The sequence below is a fragment of the Astyanax mexicanus genome, chromosome 15 (genome assembly GCF_023375975.1).
Source record: "Astyanax mexicanus isolate ESR-SI-001 chromosome 15, AstMex3_surface, whole genome shotgun sequence".
Taxonomy (NCBI): domain Eukaryota; kingdom Metazoa; phylum Chordata; class Actinopteri; order Characiformes; family Acestrorhamphidae; genus Astyanax; species Astyanax mexicanus.
In genome coordinates, this window is record NC_064422.1 from 19,310,071 (window position 1) to 19,324,815 (window position 14,745).

General features: G+C 39.7%; 1 protein-coding gene across 2 annotated transcripts in view; it reads right to left on the reverse strand.

Annotated features, from left to right (window-relative positions):
- Window positions 1–14,745, reverse strand: part of kcnh4b (potassium voltage-gated channel, subfamily H (eag-related), member 4b) — a 120,885-nt gene that overhangs the window by 6,830 nt on the left and 99,310 nt on the right. For both annotated transcript variants that reach the window (XM_049464782.1, XM_022685436.2), the window contains 4 exons: window positions 12,914–13,326; window positions 10,674–10,762; window positions 7,327–7,403; window positions 752–1,043 (listed from right to left, as the gene is read on the reverse strand). In XM_049464782.1, coding sequence (XP_049320739.1) covers window positions 752–1,043; window positions 7,327–7,403; window positions 10,674–10,762; window positions 12,914–13,326 — 871 coding nt within the window. The remainder of the gene's footprint in view (window positions 1–751; window positions 1,044–7,326; window positions 7,404–10,673; window positions 10,763–12,913; window positions 13,327–14,745) is intronic.

The following is a 14,745-nucleotide window of genomic DNA, read 5'->3' on the forward strand; positions in this document are numbered from 1 at the left end:
TTGTTTTCCTTCAATTGCATTGAAAGAAATAAATACATAATAAAAAAAGCCACAGTCAGGATTTTTTTTGGTAAAGTATGGTAACTTTGTCTCAGTCAGAGGTCATGGGTCTTCCAGCAAGACAATGACCCAAATCATACTTTAAAAAGCAAGCTAAAAGTTTAAGAAACAAAATGATTGAGAGTTTGTAAGTTCCTACCTTTAGATCTCTACTTGAGAAAAACTACAAATTTGCTTTAAATGTATTTAAAAACTGAATGTAAAAATATTTATTTGATCTTTAATGTCCTACTACCATTTTTATAACCGGTCTCTTAAGAAGCTTAATTAACTTATTTTAGGTGGAAAGAATTTAGTGTCACTCTTGGTTTGTCAGTCTTTTAACAGAATGTATTTTCTTAATCAGACACTAATATTGCTTCAAACTTCAAACTTAAAAACATAAAACAATGAAAATAACACAATTCCCCCAAAACAATATTTTAGTGAACAAGCAAAGTTTCAGTTTAGGTAAAACTTGCTATGAATAGGGGTTCACAAATTAGTTTTTTAATTATGTTGCACCCATATATTCCATATATTCAGTCAGGTATGCAGCATAGACACTCCCAAGAAAGCTCTCTGTATTATAGGCTTGTACTGGTAGCTGTGCTTCCAACAGAATTTAAAACCAAAATATTTTATGCAAAAATGGCAATTGTTTTGAAAGAAAAGACATATAAGGGTTTGAAAAAAAAAGAATATTTCATACCATGTGCTCCGCTGTGGTTCCACGCACTGGCCCCGAGGTTGCCGACGTTCTCCGAGACTGTGTGGTCCACCTGATGATGATGGCCATGGGCCTCCTGGTGCAGGTGCATGCTGGGGCCCATGCTGTAGGCCAGAGCAGTGCTGGTAGCTGGGTTGGACATCATGTGCACACCGTAAGGGTAGGAGGACAGTGAGGCTGTATAGTGATGAACAGCCACTTGTGCTTGCAGAAGATGCATCATGTGGTGCAGGTCCTTGGTTAGCTGAGCAACCTCCTGGTTCAGGCTGCCCATCTAAAGATGAAAAAAGACAGGAATGGAGTTCAGTATGTGGGTGCAGGGTGTCTCTGAGGGCATGGTGGTGAAAATATGCTTAAGTAAGAAATGTATGGAACTTGGAGAAATTTGGGGGGGAAAAGTTGAAAAAAACAAAAAACAAAAAAAAACCCTACCTGGCTGTAAACATGTCAGAATCAGTCAAAACAATTAACAAATGGACTAAATGTTGGACTAAACGATGCATTAACTTATGGACTAATTCATGAATTAAGGGTCAGTAGTTTCGAACTATACAATATTTTAAATAGAGATTTTTACATTAAAAGAAAGTCTTCCACTATGCTTATTCTCTATCTAGGTAACTGACTATAAATGAATTTAATGAAAAACTAATAACTGACCCTTATAATAATTAAGCCCCTTCTAACCAATAGCCATATATCGATCATTTCTCTCTTTTGGGAGAAATCTGTTATTCTTAAGATTAATTTGGATTTTTTTTACATTACAAAATGTTTTTTTTTTTATAAACTTTCTACAATTATGAATTCACTTAAAATAACAATAACAATACAAAAGAAAATTGATTTCTCATAAAAGAAAGAAATGGTCAAAAGGGTTATTCGTTTTCAAATTGCTCAACTGATGGACTAAATATTGGAATAAATGATGGACTAAACGATAATAAATAATAGACAAAATGGTGAAAAAGGTGGACTAAATATTGCACTAAATGGAATAAATGATTTAATAATATGGACTAGATGATTCATAGAGTTGGACTAAATGATAGACTAGAATGACTAAAATCTAAACTAAATAAAGGACTAAATAATGGACCAAAAGATGGAATAATAATGGGCTAAATAATGGACTATAACGATTAAATCATAGAATAAATGAATATTGTTAATGATCTGACCAGTGTTTCTATATCAAACTCTTTTTTTCCGGTAGGAAAAAATGTAATTTGCTTTATTCACCTAAAATGAATAGATTTCTCATAAAAGAGAAAAATGGTTAATGTAGAGTTATTTTCTTGGAATGGCTCACTTGATGGACTACATACTGTACTGAATAATGAATGAAATAACTCAATAAATAATGAAATAAATGACAGAATCAAAGATGGAATCAAAGACTGAATAAATCTTAGACTAAATAATGGATAAAACAATGGACTAAATGAATATTGTGAATGGTCTGACCAATGTTTCTATATCAAACTCATTTTTCGGATAAGAAAAAAAAAATTGCTTTATTCACCTAAACTAAATATATATTTTTTTAATAAAAGAGAGAAATAGTTGACGTAGGGTTATTTGTTGGAATGGCTCACTTGATGGACTACATACTGTACTAAATAATAAACTAAATGAATAGCATGAATGAGCTGACCAATATTTTTTTATTAAAAATTTTAAGGGTACTTTAAGGACACAAACCTAGTTAGGGGGGTGGGGGGGGGAAGAAAGTGAACTTTGTCTCCAACATCTACCTAATAAACAAGAAACTCTGTGCGCAGCCCATTCATCACAGCTTATCCAACCGAGCTGCGGATTCTGCAGTGCCTCTGACGCCAGCCTGCGCAAACCCGAGACCTGCTCCATTTCAGAACCAAAGCCCAGGGGGGAGAGGGAGAAGGAGGGAACAGAAATAGGAAGAAAAGACGGCCGCTGGGGGGGCTGGAGGTGGAGGGAGGAGGGGCACGGGGTTTCTTTTTTGGCAGAACGTGAAGTCAGCACTTCCTCAGTTTTATCCGCGCTGCAGAAGCACCCCCTGTGTCTTAATTAATGTAGAGTCTTCCCAGCCTACCTGAGCCCATCTGTGTGAGGTGTGTGAGTGAGTGTGTGACTGTGTGTGTGTGTGTGTGAGAGAGACAAAGGCACAAAGCGTGCATCTGAATGTTACTTATGGCCCCCTACATCATAATGCGCCCGGATCCATCTGTGTCCAGTTCAAACCGCTGACATCAATTCCCATTCAAATGAATAATAAGCAGACAGCACCTTGCCGAGCGCATTAAAGAGCCCGCAGCCTGCTGCGTACTTCCTTAAGCCCATATACAACATTCAATAACGCCTAGGGGGAGGTTATAAATAAATAAATAAAAGAAAATAATAATAGATAATAGAAAGAAGAACTAACCTTATTAGTTAAAAACCGACCATTTTTATAAAAGGCCTGAAATACCAACATCTTCCAAATTTGCTACTCATGTCTTGAACAGGCTAAATCTAAATAGAACTACATCTAAACAGTCTACAGTCTAAATTGAGAAGATTCAGCTAGTAATGAACAGTGGCAGTTATATGACATGAAAAAAAAAGAAAAGCAGTAAAACTGGTACTGAACTGTAGCAAGGGTTGAGTAACTGATTAAATTAAATTTAACCTTTTTTTGCAATAATCTTATCAACTTTTTATCTTAATTTCTTAAATAAACCAAGTTTTACTATTTTCTTTTATATTTGTATTATCTTTATTTATTTTATCTTTCATAACTGTTAATTTAAAATGATTAAATGCATTTATTATTTTCTTTATCATGTCAATTCCTCTATTTGGCTACATTGAGAATGAGGGTTGCTCTCAATGTACTTCCGAGTTAAGATAAAGGTTGATTGATTGATTGATTAAAGGCATTTTAATGATGCTTTTTTCTGTGTAAAATGCACTCTGGGTCTTGGTAAATGCTTCCAGTTGTAGTTAAGCTAACCAGCAAATAGCAATTAAGGTATTCGCAAGCTATTAAAAGTGGGTCACAATTCTTTAAGATACAGAACGAGATTAAGAACTACGTAAATTACGAAGGTTTTCGGGGAAAAGTTTGTAAGGGTATGAAGTTCTTAGCCATAAGAATGTTTTGGGAAACATTTGGGAAACAAAGATTTGTTTTGTTCTTTTCTTTTCTTGTTTTAGATTAGTTGAATTGTGTTTTTTATAGCTTGATTTAAATAAAGCTATTTGGTCTTTTAATTATTTTTATTGGATTTATTCCAATTGCCACATCTTGATCCAAGATGGCGGCGCGTGCACACGCTGCGGCTTCTCTCCCCCCCGAGGAAACAGCGTTTTCGTGTTTTTTGTCTCGTAAGTCGCAGTGTTTTTGTACGTCTTTGTCGTGCATTCACGTCCTGAAGCGCACCTACAGCCGTGAGTTTCTGCTTGGAGTCGGCAGAAACTCACTTTTGGAGTTAAACCGCGGACTCCGAGAAGAACTGCGAGTCTGCAGCGTGCTCCGGACACCCGCACCCCACCGACCCCCACCGCTGTAGCTCGCCCACAATGGAAGGGCCACAGGTGGCAGGCGAGAAGGCAGAAACAGGGTAAGCGCGGGTGTATCCGAGCGAGGCTAGCGGCTAGCCCACACAAGCCAGCTATCCCCACCGTACTTTTGGCCAATGTACGCTCTCTGGACAATAAACTGGACTACATCCGCTTACTTCAGTCAACTCAGAAGACCGTGAGAGACTGTTGTGTTTATGTTTTCACCGAAACCTGGCTCAACAACAGCGTCCCGGACCACGCCGTTCAGCTGGAGCGGCTAACATGCTATCGGGCGGACCGCGCGCTAGCTGACGGAGGTAAGAGCCGCGGCGGCGGACGCTGTGTTTACATCAGCGATGCTTGGTGTCGAAACGTTGTTGTGGTCTGTAAACACTGCTCACCGGTAGTGGAACTGATGATTATCAAGTGCCGTCCGTTCTATCTACCGAGAGATTTCTCCGCCGTGCTGATCGCTGCTGTTTACATCCCTCCGACCTCCAACAACAGCGTGAGGAGTGAAGCACTGAATGAACTGTACCAGTACATCAGTGAGCAGCAGACAGCACACCCAGAAGCTTTTCTCATTCTGGCTGGAGATTTCAACCATGCAGACCCAAAGAGTGTGTTTTCTGGACTTTTTAAACACATAGACTTTCCAACCAGGGGAAACAACATATTGGACCAGGTCTTTACTACACACAGAGGAGCCTACCGAGCCTCCCCCCTCCCCCACCTGGGAGCCTCTGATCACCTCACCATTATGCTAATGCCAGCTTACAGACCACTGGTTAAAGTCACCAAACCAGTTCTTAAGCAGGTACGAGTATGGCCAGAGGGTTCCTCAGAGGCACTTCAGGACTGTTTCAGCACAACAGACTGGAATATGTTCAGAGAGGCTGCCAACCACAACAACTCCACAGACATTCAGGAGTACACAGAAACTGTCTCTGCCTACATCACCAAGTGCACTGATGATGTAACCGACCTCAAGACCGTCACTGTTCGAGCGAATCAGAAACCATGGCTGACAGGAGAGGTCCACAAGCTCCTTGCTGTTCTGAAGGCTAGAAATGCAGCCTTCAGAACAGGTGACCAGGCAGGCTTGAGGTCAGCCAGGGCCAAACTGTCCCGCGAGATCAAGAAAGCTAAGAGGCTGTACTCAAAGAAGATTTCCCAACACTTCAGTGACAGCAGAGACACACGGAACCTGTGGCAGGGTATCCAGTCTATCACAGGCTATAAACCACATCCACAGACCTGCGACAGTGACACATGCAGAACGACCTGAATGGGTTCTTCGCAAGGTTCGAGCCACTCAACAACACACCCGCCCAGAAATCCATCCTTCCTCCTGGTGACCAGGTGCTGACGCTGTCCCCAGACAGTGTGAGGAGAGCATTCAGCAGGATCAATGCTCGGAAAGCTCCTGGGCCTGACAACATTCCTGGCCGTGTGCTGAGAGACTGTGCCTGGGAACTCGCAGAGGTTTATACTGACATTTATAACACCTCTCTGAGTCAGGCGGTGGTTCCCACATGCTTCAAAGCCACCACCATCATCCCTGTCCCAAAGAAGGCATCGCCATCCTGTTTCAATGACTATCGTCCAGTTGCACTCACCCCCATCCTCATGAAGTGCTTCGAATGACTAGTCATGCATCACATCAAGTCTTTGCTCCCCCCCGCCCTGGACCCCTACCAGTTTGCTTATCGGTCAAATCGCTCGACCGATGATGCCATCTCCACTGTTCTCCACTCAGCCCTCACACACCTGGACAAGAAGAACACCTACGTCAGAATGCTGTTTGTTGACTTCAGCTCAGCATTCAACACAATCGTCCCCCAACAGCTCATACACAAACTGGACAGTCTGGGGCTGAGCACTTCACTGTGCAACTGGCTGTTAGACTTCCTGACTGGAAGACCACAGGCAGTGCGGGTTGGCAGCAGCACATCCAGCATCACCACACTGAACACAGGGGCTCCCCAAGGATGTGTGCTGAGCCCCCTTCTGTTCACTCTGCTGACCCACGATTGCACACCAGCACACACCTCCAACCTCTTCGTCAAGTTTGCGGATGACACGACGGTGGTGGGTCTCATCAGCAACAACGATGAGTCACACTACAGGAGCGTGGTGAGCCGTCTGGCCTCCTGGTGCAAACACAACAATCTCTCTCTGAACACAGAGAAGACCAAGGAGATTGTTGTGGACCTCAGGAGAACTCACACACTGCACACTCCTCTGTTCATCAACGGAACTGCTGTGGAGAGGGTGAGCAGCACCAAGTTCCTGGGTGTGCACGTCACAGAGGACCTCTCCTGGAGCACCAACTCAGCGTCACTGGCCAGGAAGGCAAATCAGCGTCTCTACTTTCTCCGCAAGCTGAGAAGAGCTGGAGTCCCCACCCCCATCATGACCACCTTCTACAGAGGGGCCATCGAGAGCATTCTGACCAGCTGTTTCACCGTGTGGTACGGGGCCTGCACAGCATCCTGCCGCAGGACCCTCCAGCGCATCGTGAGAGCAGCTGAGAAGATTGTTGGCACCTCTCTCCCCTCCCTTCAGGACTTTTTACTTATTTTTACTCATATTTATATATCTATTCCTCCCCCACACCACTGCACCTTGTTTTTGTCTCATGTATGTCTATTTGTGTCCCTGCTGTATTGTACACATAGTGTCTCCCATTCTCCTTTATTATATCTATTATCTGTACTTGCTGTAAAATTGGGAAGGAGAGTAATGTAATTTCAATTCTCTGTATGTCCTGTACATATGCAGTATTGACAATAAAACTACTTGACTTGACTTGACTTAATGATCCTAAAAACCTTAGATAAAAAAGAGGGATTGTAACTTCTTATTGAGGGATTGTAACTTCTTATTTTTTTTATAGATTCAAATTCAAGAAAATAAATGAATGAACTTAATAGCAGTTTAATTTCTTTGGCCTCAGCCGAGTGATGAACCTTCAATATGTCATTTATCTACACTTAAAAACACTCTTAACCTTTTAGCTAACTAACCTTTTTGTTGAGTTGACCGATGCTCTGCCTCACTTCTTCAGTCTCCTGGAGCAGGGTGGTGTTCACCTGAACAGAATCTGTAAAAATACAATAATATTGTTATTAATCAGTACTCACTTGTAAAATAGGTCTGTATTTAAGTTATGTTATTTTGAAAACCATTAATTTATGCTTGATTACTACTTGTTTGCAGTTAAAATGATATAAATGTGCATTAAATGTATACTGAGTATACTAGTCATATGTTATTTTCACCACTATTTAATACAGTTTAAGTATATTTGTGTTAGCTGTCCAACTGAACATTAAAAACATAAATGTTGATTAAATTATAGATTTAACATCACATTCAAACATCACTCTAAACAAACAGAAGTGCTTTACTCACTCAAATAAACAGTTTTTTAGAAGAGAAATTTGTGTAGATTCTATTTCTTTTATTGTATTCTTTTTTTATCTATATATCTATTAATAACAGCTCTTTGGGTGTAAAACTGGATCATGAGATCACAATTTCGTTCCACCTCATGTACCACATGTGATGCGAATGACAATAAAATCTCCTTGAATCCTTGAATCCTTGAATCCAGCGCTCGTTTGACTTTGAAAGAAAATGTTTTTGTTTTTTTTAAGAACTACACCTTTGTTTACTTAGCTTAGCTTAGCTTTACTTAACTTAACTATCCCCCCACTCCCACCCAGCGGCGAGACCTCCTGAATTAAAAGGAAAACACGGCAACTTCCCTGTTTCTTACCAGTGTTGCATAATGCTCTTTATAATCCGCTACGCCTTACGTATGAAAATAGACCAGAAACTATGTGGTTATTAATAATCCAATGTGCCTTATAATCCAATGTGCCTTATATGGCAAAAAATATGGTATATATAGTATTTTTATAAAGTAAATATTCATTACAGAATCAACACAGTCAAATAAAGTATACCTTAAAAAAAATATACAGATTAAGGAGGTAAAAATGTAGGTATAAGGAGAAAAAGTATACTTTAATGATTCCGCATGTAGTTTAATTACACTATTATTTACATTTAAATACACAACTTTTTCACAAAGGGCTTCCTTTCCAAGGGCAGTCCTGATGAGAGCCATTTTCATCATAACATAACATTTTTGATGATTTCTTCTTCTGCACTTGTGGATACTCTTTTTTGGGATAGATCTCAATTGTTTTAGGATTGGCTGACCTTCATTTCTTAAGTCATTTTTTTCTTTACTTATTTGAGAAAAGAAAATAAGCATTATAACATTAATCAAATCAGCCATTAACTGTATACCAAATCTACCTCTTCACAGCATGACAATTTTATTAAAGGAGACATAATAACTTGGGAGAAAAGAAACTCTGCAGTGGAGTTTTCCATCACTGACCCTTCCTTACCCCAAACATCTCTCACCTTCTTGCACCTTCTCTCCTGACCTGCCCTGACCTCTCCACTCTCCTCAAAGCTGATGGGGTTTGGCACCTGTAGCCTCTGACAGCTGTTCTCAATGTCAGCCCCCCCTGCAGCGCTACCTCCTGCACTGAGAGAAGATCCTTCACCCTGTACTGCTTGTTCCTCACCTGCTCTCGACACTTCTGCACAAAGAACTGAAGCCATAGTTCAGCTCAAACTCTAATTTACAGGCTTATAATATAATATATAATAAAGTATAAAGTATAATATAATATAATAATAAAGCCGACAAGTAATGGAAGCCTCTACCCCAAGATTATCTCTGTCCCACTGAGACATGGATTTTAAAACATCTCAGAACGTGTCCTGTTGTATCTGGCAACAAAGCATTGACAGCTTCTGTAAGCTTCTAAAAGGTGGGATCTCCATGAATCTAATCCAGTGGTTCTGAAACCATCACCTCTTTTTAATCTGTAGCTACTGCAGCATTACCGAAGAGCACAGCATGCTCGGAGGAAAGTGCAGCGACTCGGTTCCGATACATCAGCTCACAGATGCCTGGTGCTGATTGACATCACCCTAAGAGTGATAAGTGGAAAGATCGCCATCTACCCACTCAGAAAGAACAAGGCCAATCGTGCTCTCTCAGGGTTCCGGCAGCTGATGGCAAGCTGCATAACCCGGATTCGAACCAGCAATCTCCCGATCATAGTGGCAGGACTTTAGACACTTTTTTTAAACACACATTTCTTTATAGTTCAATATCATTCAGAACCCAACTGAGGGCTACATGCTGCTTTTCTGACCTTCAAAACCAAGGATCTGAGTAACCTATAGACATCATACACATATTATATTCAACATTATACAATAATTAGTTCTGACCTCAAAATCTGATTGGTTCAGAAGTGTTCTAACCATGCTGATATTTGTTATAACAGCACAGCATTCTCACACTAAATCTGTATCACTTTGCCGACACGTTGCCAAATAACGGCGTATACACACAGGACATTTTTGTACCATCACCTCCAGCAGCAGCAGCATTAGCTTAGCAAAGGTTAGCGCCCAGCCAAGGCATGCTCGCCTGCAGCCTGCAGCACTGGCCCGTCTTTTGTGGAAGAAAATCCATCAGTTACCTCTGCCACAGTCTGACAGCCGGAATGGTAACCAGCCAGGCTAGGCTACACTAAGGTAATGCTAAGCTAAAGCAAGCTACACTGTTTTGGATGTACAGTTCTGTTACAGTTCAGAAGGCACAGTCCGTATTAAAGCATGTTCATTATAAATTTCTTAAGGTTCTTTGATTTATTTTCTTTATTCATTTTGTGAAAAAACACCTGTTGTATAAAGCCAACAGAACATTCAAGATCACGTGTTATCGTGAATAACATCACGGCTGTGATGCTCTTTAAGATAACACACTCTCTCTCTCGTGTTCTATTGCTTGAATAGAACTGTCGATCTGCTATCGATCTGCTTGGAAGACAGTTAGCATCACCAGTTAGCCATTAGCCGGCTACATTTGGCTAGTCTGCATTAGCTTTAATAATAACACTCAAGTGCAAGTCAGGATCGTATTAATGAAAAGATGTCTATTAAAAAACATATTCTGGATTGATTAACACTTTTTGCGTTTGCTAAATAATGGATGACTTAAATTAGCATTAGTATTAAGCTGCAATGCAGAACATTAAAAAAAATACCTGACTGACTTTGAGGTGTGTCCAAACTTTCGACTGGTACTTGGTATTATGTTAAATGACTGTTTCTGGTTTCACAGTTTGAGAGACTCTGATCTAATGGATGAGTCTTGTATTCTCATGACCCTGTCACTGGATCACCGGCTATCTTTTCTTGAAGCACTTCTGGTAGATACCAGTGGACCTTTGATCGCTGGCAGACTTTTTGTGTTAGAAGATCTCCTAATTACCTCTGGATTCCATCGCGCTGGTGTTGCTCCCACTGTGCTCGGCATTGAAGTGAAACACTCGCCCATTATCCTCTATCCCGTCAACCACCCTGTTAAAAAAGAACAGAGAATAATTAGCATGTACCTGGATCCTGGACACCTTTATTCCTGTTTTGAAAAGGTTTTATGAAGTTCAGTGTTTAACTTTTAAAAATAATGTTCCTAGAATGTTCTCAAAACATGTGACATAATAATGGTTTGGATTAACACAATTAGCGCAGTTATTTTCACGTAACATTTACTACTAACATACTAACATTATGGAAACGTTAATGCAGGGGCCGGCAATAGACGGAACATCTGGCCCGTGAGGTTGTTTGAACTATAATGAACAAAGCTTCTCTTGAGAGCTTTTGTTTACATTCCTCCCCTGTCTCTCTGTCTCTCGCACTCGAGGTGAGTTTAGTTACCACCCGTCCTCATTTTTCCTTATCTCCTTATAAGGGTGTTTTTTTCCTGGTCATGTCCCAATTCACTAGCCGGGGCAGCGATAGTGTATTGGACCGCGACACTTATAACACAGGTTCGATCCCGGTGTGTTTATTTATTTATTTTTCCCTTTCTTCTTGGGTTTACCTGCTTTGAGATCAACTGTTCTGCAATTTGGTTCAACAACCCTCTGGCCTGGAGAGCTACTAGTCTGTAGCACTCCATCCCATTACACATCATTTTCCAAAACAGATTTTTTTTTAATGGCCGCCACGTAATGGCTTGGAAAATATCTGGCTCGCAGCCAAACTTAATTGCCGACCCCTGCGTTAAAGCTACATTCTCCAAACAATAATATAAAACATGGACACAAGTGACATTGCAGCCATGTTACCAGAAAATGGTTTAAAAATGGTAAATAAAAATGTTCTAAGAACATCCAGAAACCTTAACAGACTAAACATTCTAAGAACGTTAATTGTATATGTTATTATGTTCCGAAAACCAAAAAACGTTAGTTACAAAATCTCAGAAGTTAAAAAAAAATCTATAGAAACCTGTATTTGTTTGATTGTAAAATTGAAAAACATCTGTACAAGAAGAAAAAAGTTCTATACAAATTAAGAACTTATGCTTAACCTGCTCTAATGGCAAACAGTTTAGAACCTTTCTTTTATTAAGACTGTAACATATTCCAGTAACATATTCCAGTATAAACCAGCATGTTTTTTATTTAACCGTTCGGCAGACACACTGATGCTACGTTTTTTTTTTTTGCTCCCAATTCCAACAAGAACACTTTTATTTGAGTTTATCAATTAACTTTTAGGATCAAAAAGAGTTTGCCCTGTCTCTGGTCCACTGGTGACCAAACTTTAAAGTTCAATATGCAACAACCAATAAGGATTTCTGTGCATTTTCCAGGAGCCAATCAGTGCTCTGAATACAAATGCTGGAGATGTGAGGGAAAGCCTAAACACTGTCATCTTATAAATGCTGCACTTTACTATATTTAACCCTCCTATTATGTTCATTTGTCAGAACCAGCAGTGGTGTTCCCGGGTCATATTGACCCTGTCACATGTTTAATTATCCCAAATGTATCTGAAAAAAATCCTAAAAAGCAGTGTGAATATTTCATGGCTAATTCCATTGCTCATTATTATCAATATAATCAATATTTAGTGCATGAATTTAGTGTTCCTTACCTCTAACAGATAGTGGTTCAATTAGGATAATTCACTTGTTTTTCATAAAAAAATAAAAGTTCAACCTTTTTGTTTAATGTTTCCCTACTTTATTACTTAAAAAAGACAATAGTTTTACAGAACATTGACAGATAACATTGCAATTTTGTTTTAGTTTTTGTTTTGCAAAAATTGATTTGGTTGCAAATATGTGAAATAAGCTGTTTTCATATTAAATGTTGATTACACTAATTAAGGCAAGCAGAAGAAGTTTCATACTGAAAAAATATTTTTAACTATTTTTTATTATTATTTATTTAACTATATACCTCATCTGTGCCTTTTTTTATTACATTTATTATTGTCTCTGCAAGTGTGAGTAGTAGCACCTTGATGATTTGAAGTAACCTATTGCATGTTAGATTTAAGATAAGCTAAGATAATATTCATATATTGAAATTGATTTGTTACCGTGACCCAAAAAGACCCTTATAACAAACTGAATCGTGGACACACTCTACCATTGCATCCCTACTGGATTCCCATTCAATATGAGGATGTTCCCTTTATCTGTTGGGGCAGTACCTTGGGCTGAGGTCAGGGGGTCTGAGGCAGCTGATGGTGGGGATGAGCAGCTTGGTGGGTTTGCGTGCCGCACTGCCCGCCTGACTCTGGGCACTGTGTGTGGTATTAGGTGGGGAAGAGGGTGCGGTATGCGGCTGGTGGTCTAGTTTGGCCGGTGGTTTGGGCGAGGGGCTGATACAGCTGCCTCTGACGGGGGAGCGGCAGCGCCGGAGGGCGTTAAACTGCCGGAGCTCGTCGCCCAGGAGGTTCCCTAGAGATGTGCGGCGCACAGGGCTGTTCAGGCTGGGCAGGAGAAGGTTCCGGCGAGACCGTGAAGCCGGGGACAGGTGATAATAATCATCCGGGTCACTGCTGCTTTCAACGATGGAGGGAAGCTTGCTGTCTGTGGATGCGCTGCAGTCCACCCGATTATTCTGAACGTACAGAAAAACAAACAGGGTTAGCGTGGAGGATCAGAACGTCAGATCAATATTAATTGGCAGGTTTAATCAGCATGCTTCAATGTGGAGTCTAAATCTAGAGTCTTATATTATCAGAAAGAACCAGTTGCCTTATTGAAAAATCTAATTATCATAATTTATCACTGATTTATTACATGCCCTGTATCAGATTTCAGTTGGTCAGCCAAGGTAGGTTCAATATCTGACTTATTTTTTAGTCTAGAACAGGAGATGCTAGGCTAACGTTGCTAAAAAAAAACAAAAAAACACTAAACTGGGACTGACACACATTTTTCTCAGCATAAAATTGGTTTTATGTTTTTTTTTTACATTTACTTTGACATGTTTTTGATTGCAGACAGTATGAACCCTTAATATTTCATCTTTTGTCTACTCAATCTCATTTCATGTTTAGTACACACCACATACTAGTCTTTCACACACAGGCCTTAAATTCAAATTTTTATATACAATGCCACTTCATATACAGTGTAAATTAATACTGAAGTCATCCAGACTATAAAGGGAATACATAAGGAATCATGTAGTAAGCTTTACTCTGTAAAGTATTTAGGTGGGCTCTAATCTGTTGCTGTTAACTTGTGGTTTCTGAAGCTCGTAACTCTGCTGAGGGGTGGTCCTGATGAGTGCCGGTTTCACCGTGGTGTTTTTTTATGGTGTTTGTAACTGCACTTGTGGATATTTCTTTAAAAAATGTTTCAGATTAACTGACCTTCATTTCTTAAAGTATTTTTTAATGTACTTAGTATAGATTAAAACATTACACAAATAGGGTTATTCACGGTATACCTGCAACTTTAGGTGTTCACAACTTCTCAACTGATGCTTTTAAACACATTAAGAGGCAAGAAATTAAAGTAATTAACTCTTGACAAGTTTAGCACAGCTGTTAACTGAAAGCTGATCATTCCAGGTGATTCTACCTCATAAATCTGACTGAGAAAATCCAGCCAAACTACAGTGCAAAACGTTTATCTAAGTAAGAGATCCAACTAAAAAGAATCTAAAAGAGAAAACATATTCTGGTTTGTTTGACACTTTTTTGTTCACTAAAACCACTGAATTTAAGGTGTGTCCAGACTTTTGATTGGTACTGTAGATAACAAGGAATAATTACAGCTACAAATTGCCCCACATTATTATCATTATGCCCCACATTATGCCCCACGTTATTATCAGCTGAAGAAATTCTAAAGCATAATGATTTCTCAGACTTTTTGAGGAGCTGGGTGAGGCTGTGAGGATCTTTGTTCTTACGACAGATTTATGCAAATTATTGCTGTTCTCATTGGCAACTCTTTATACTAAAAACAACCTGTTAAGCCTGAGATCCACAGGAACAAGATAAACTTGTTAACTTGATGTTAGGCC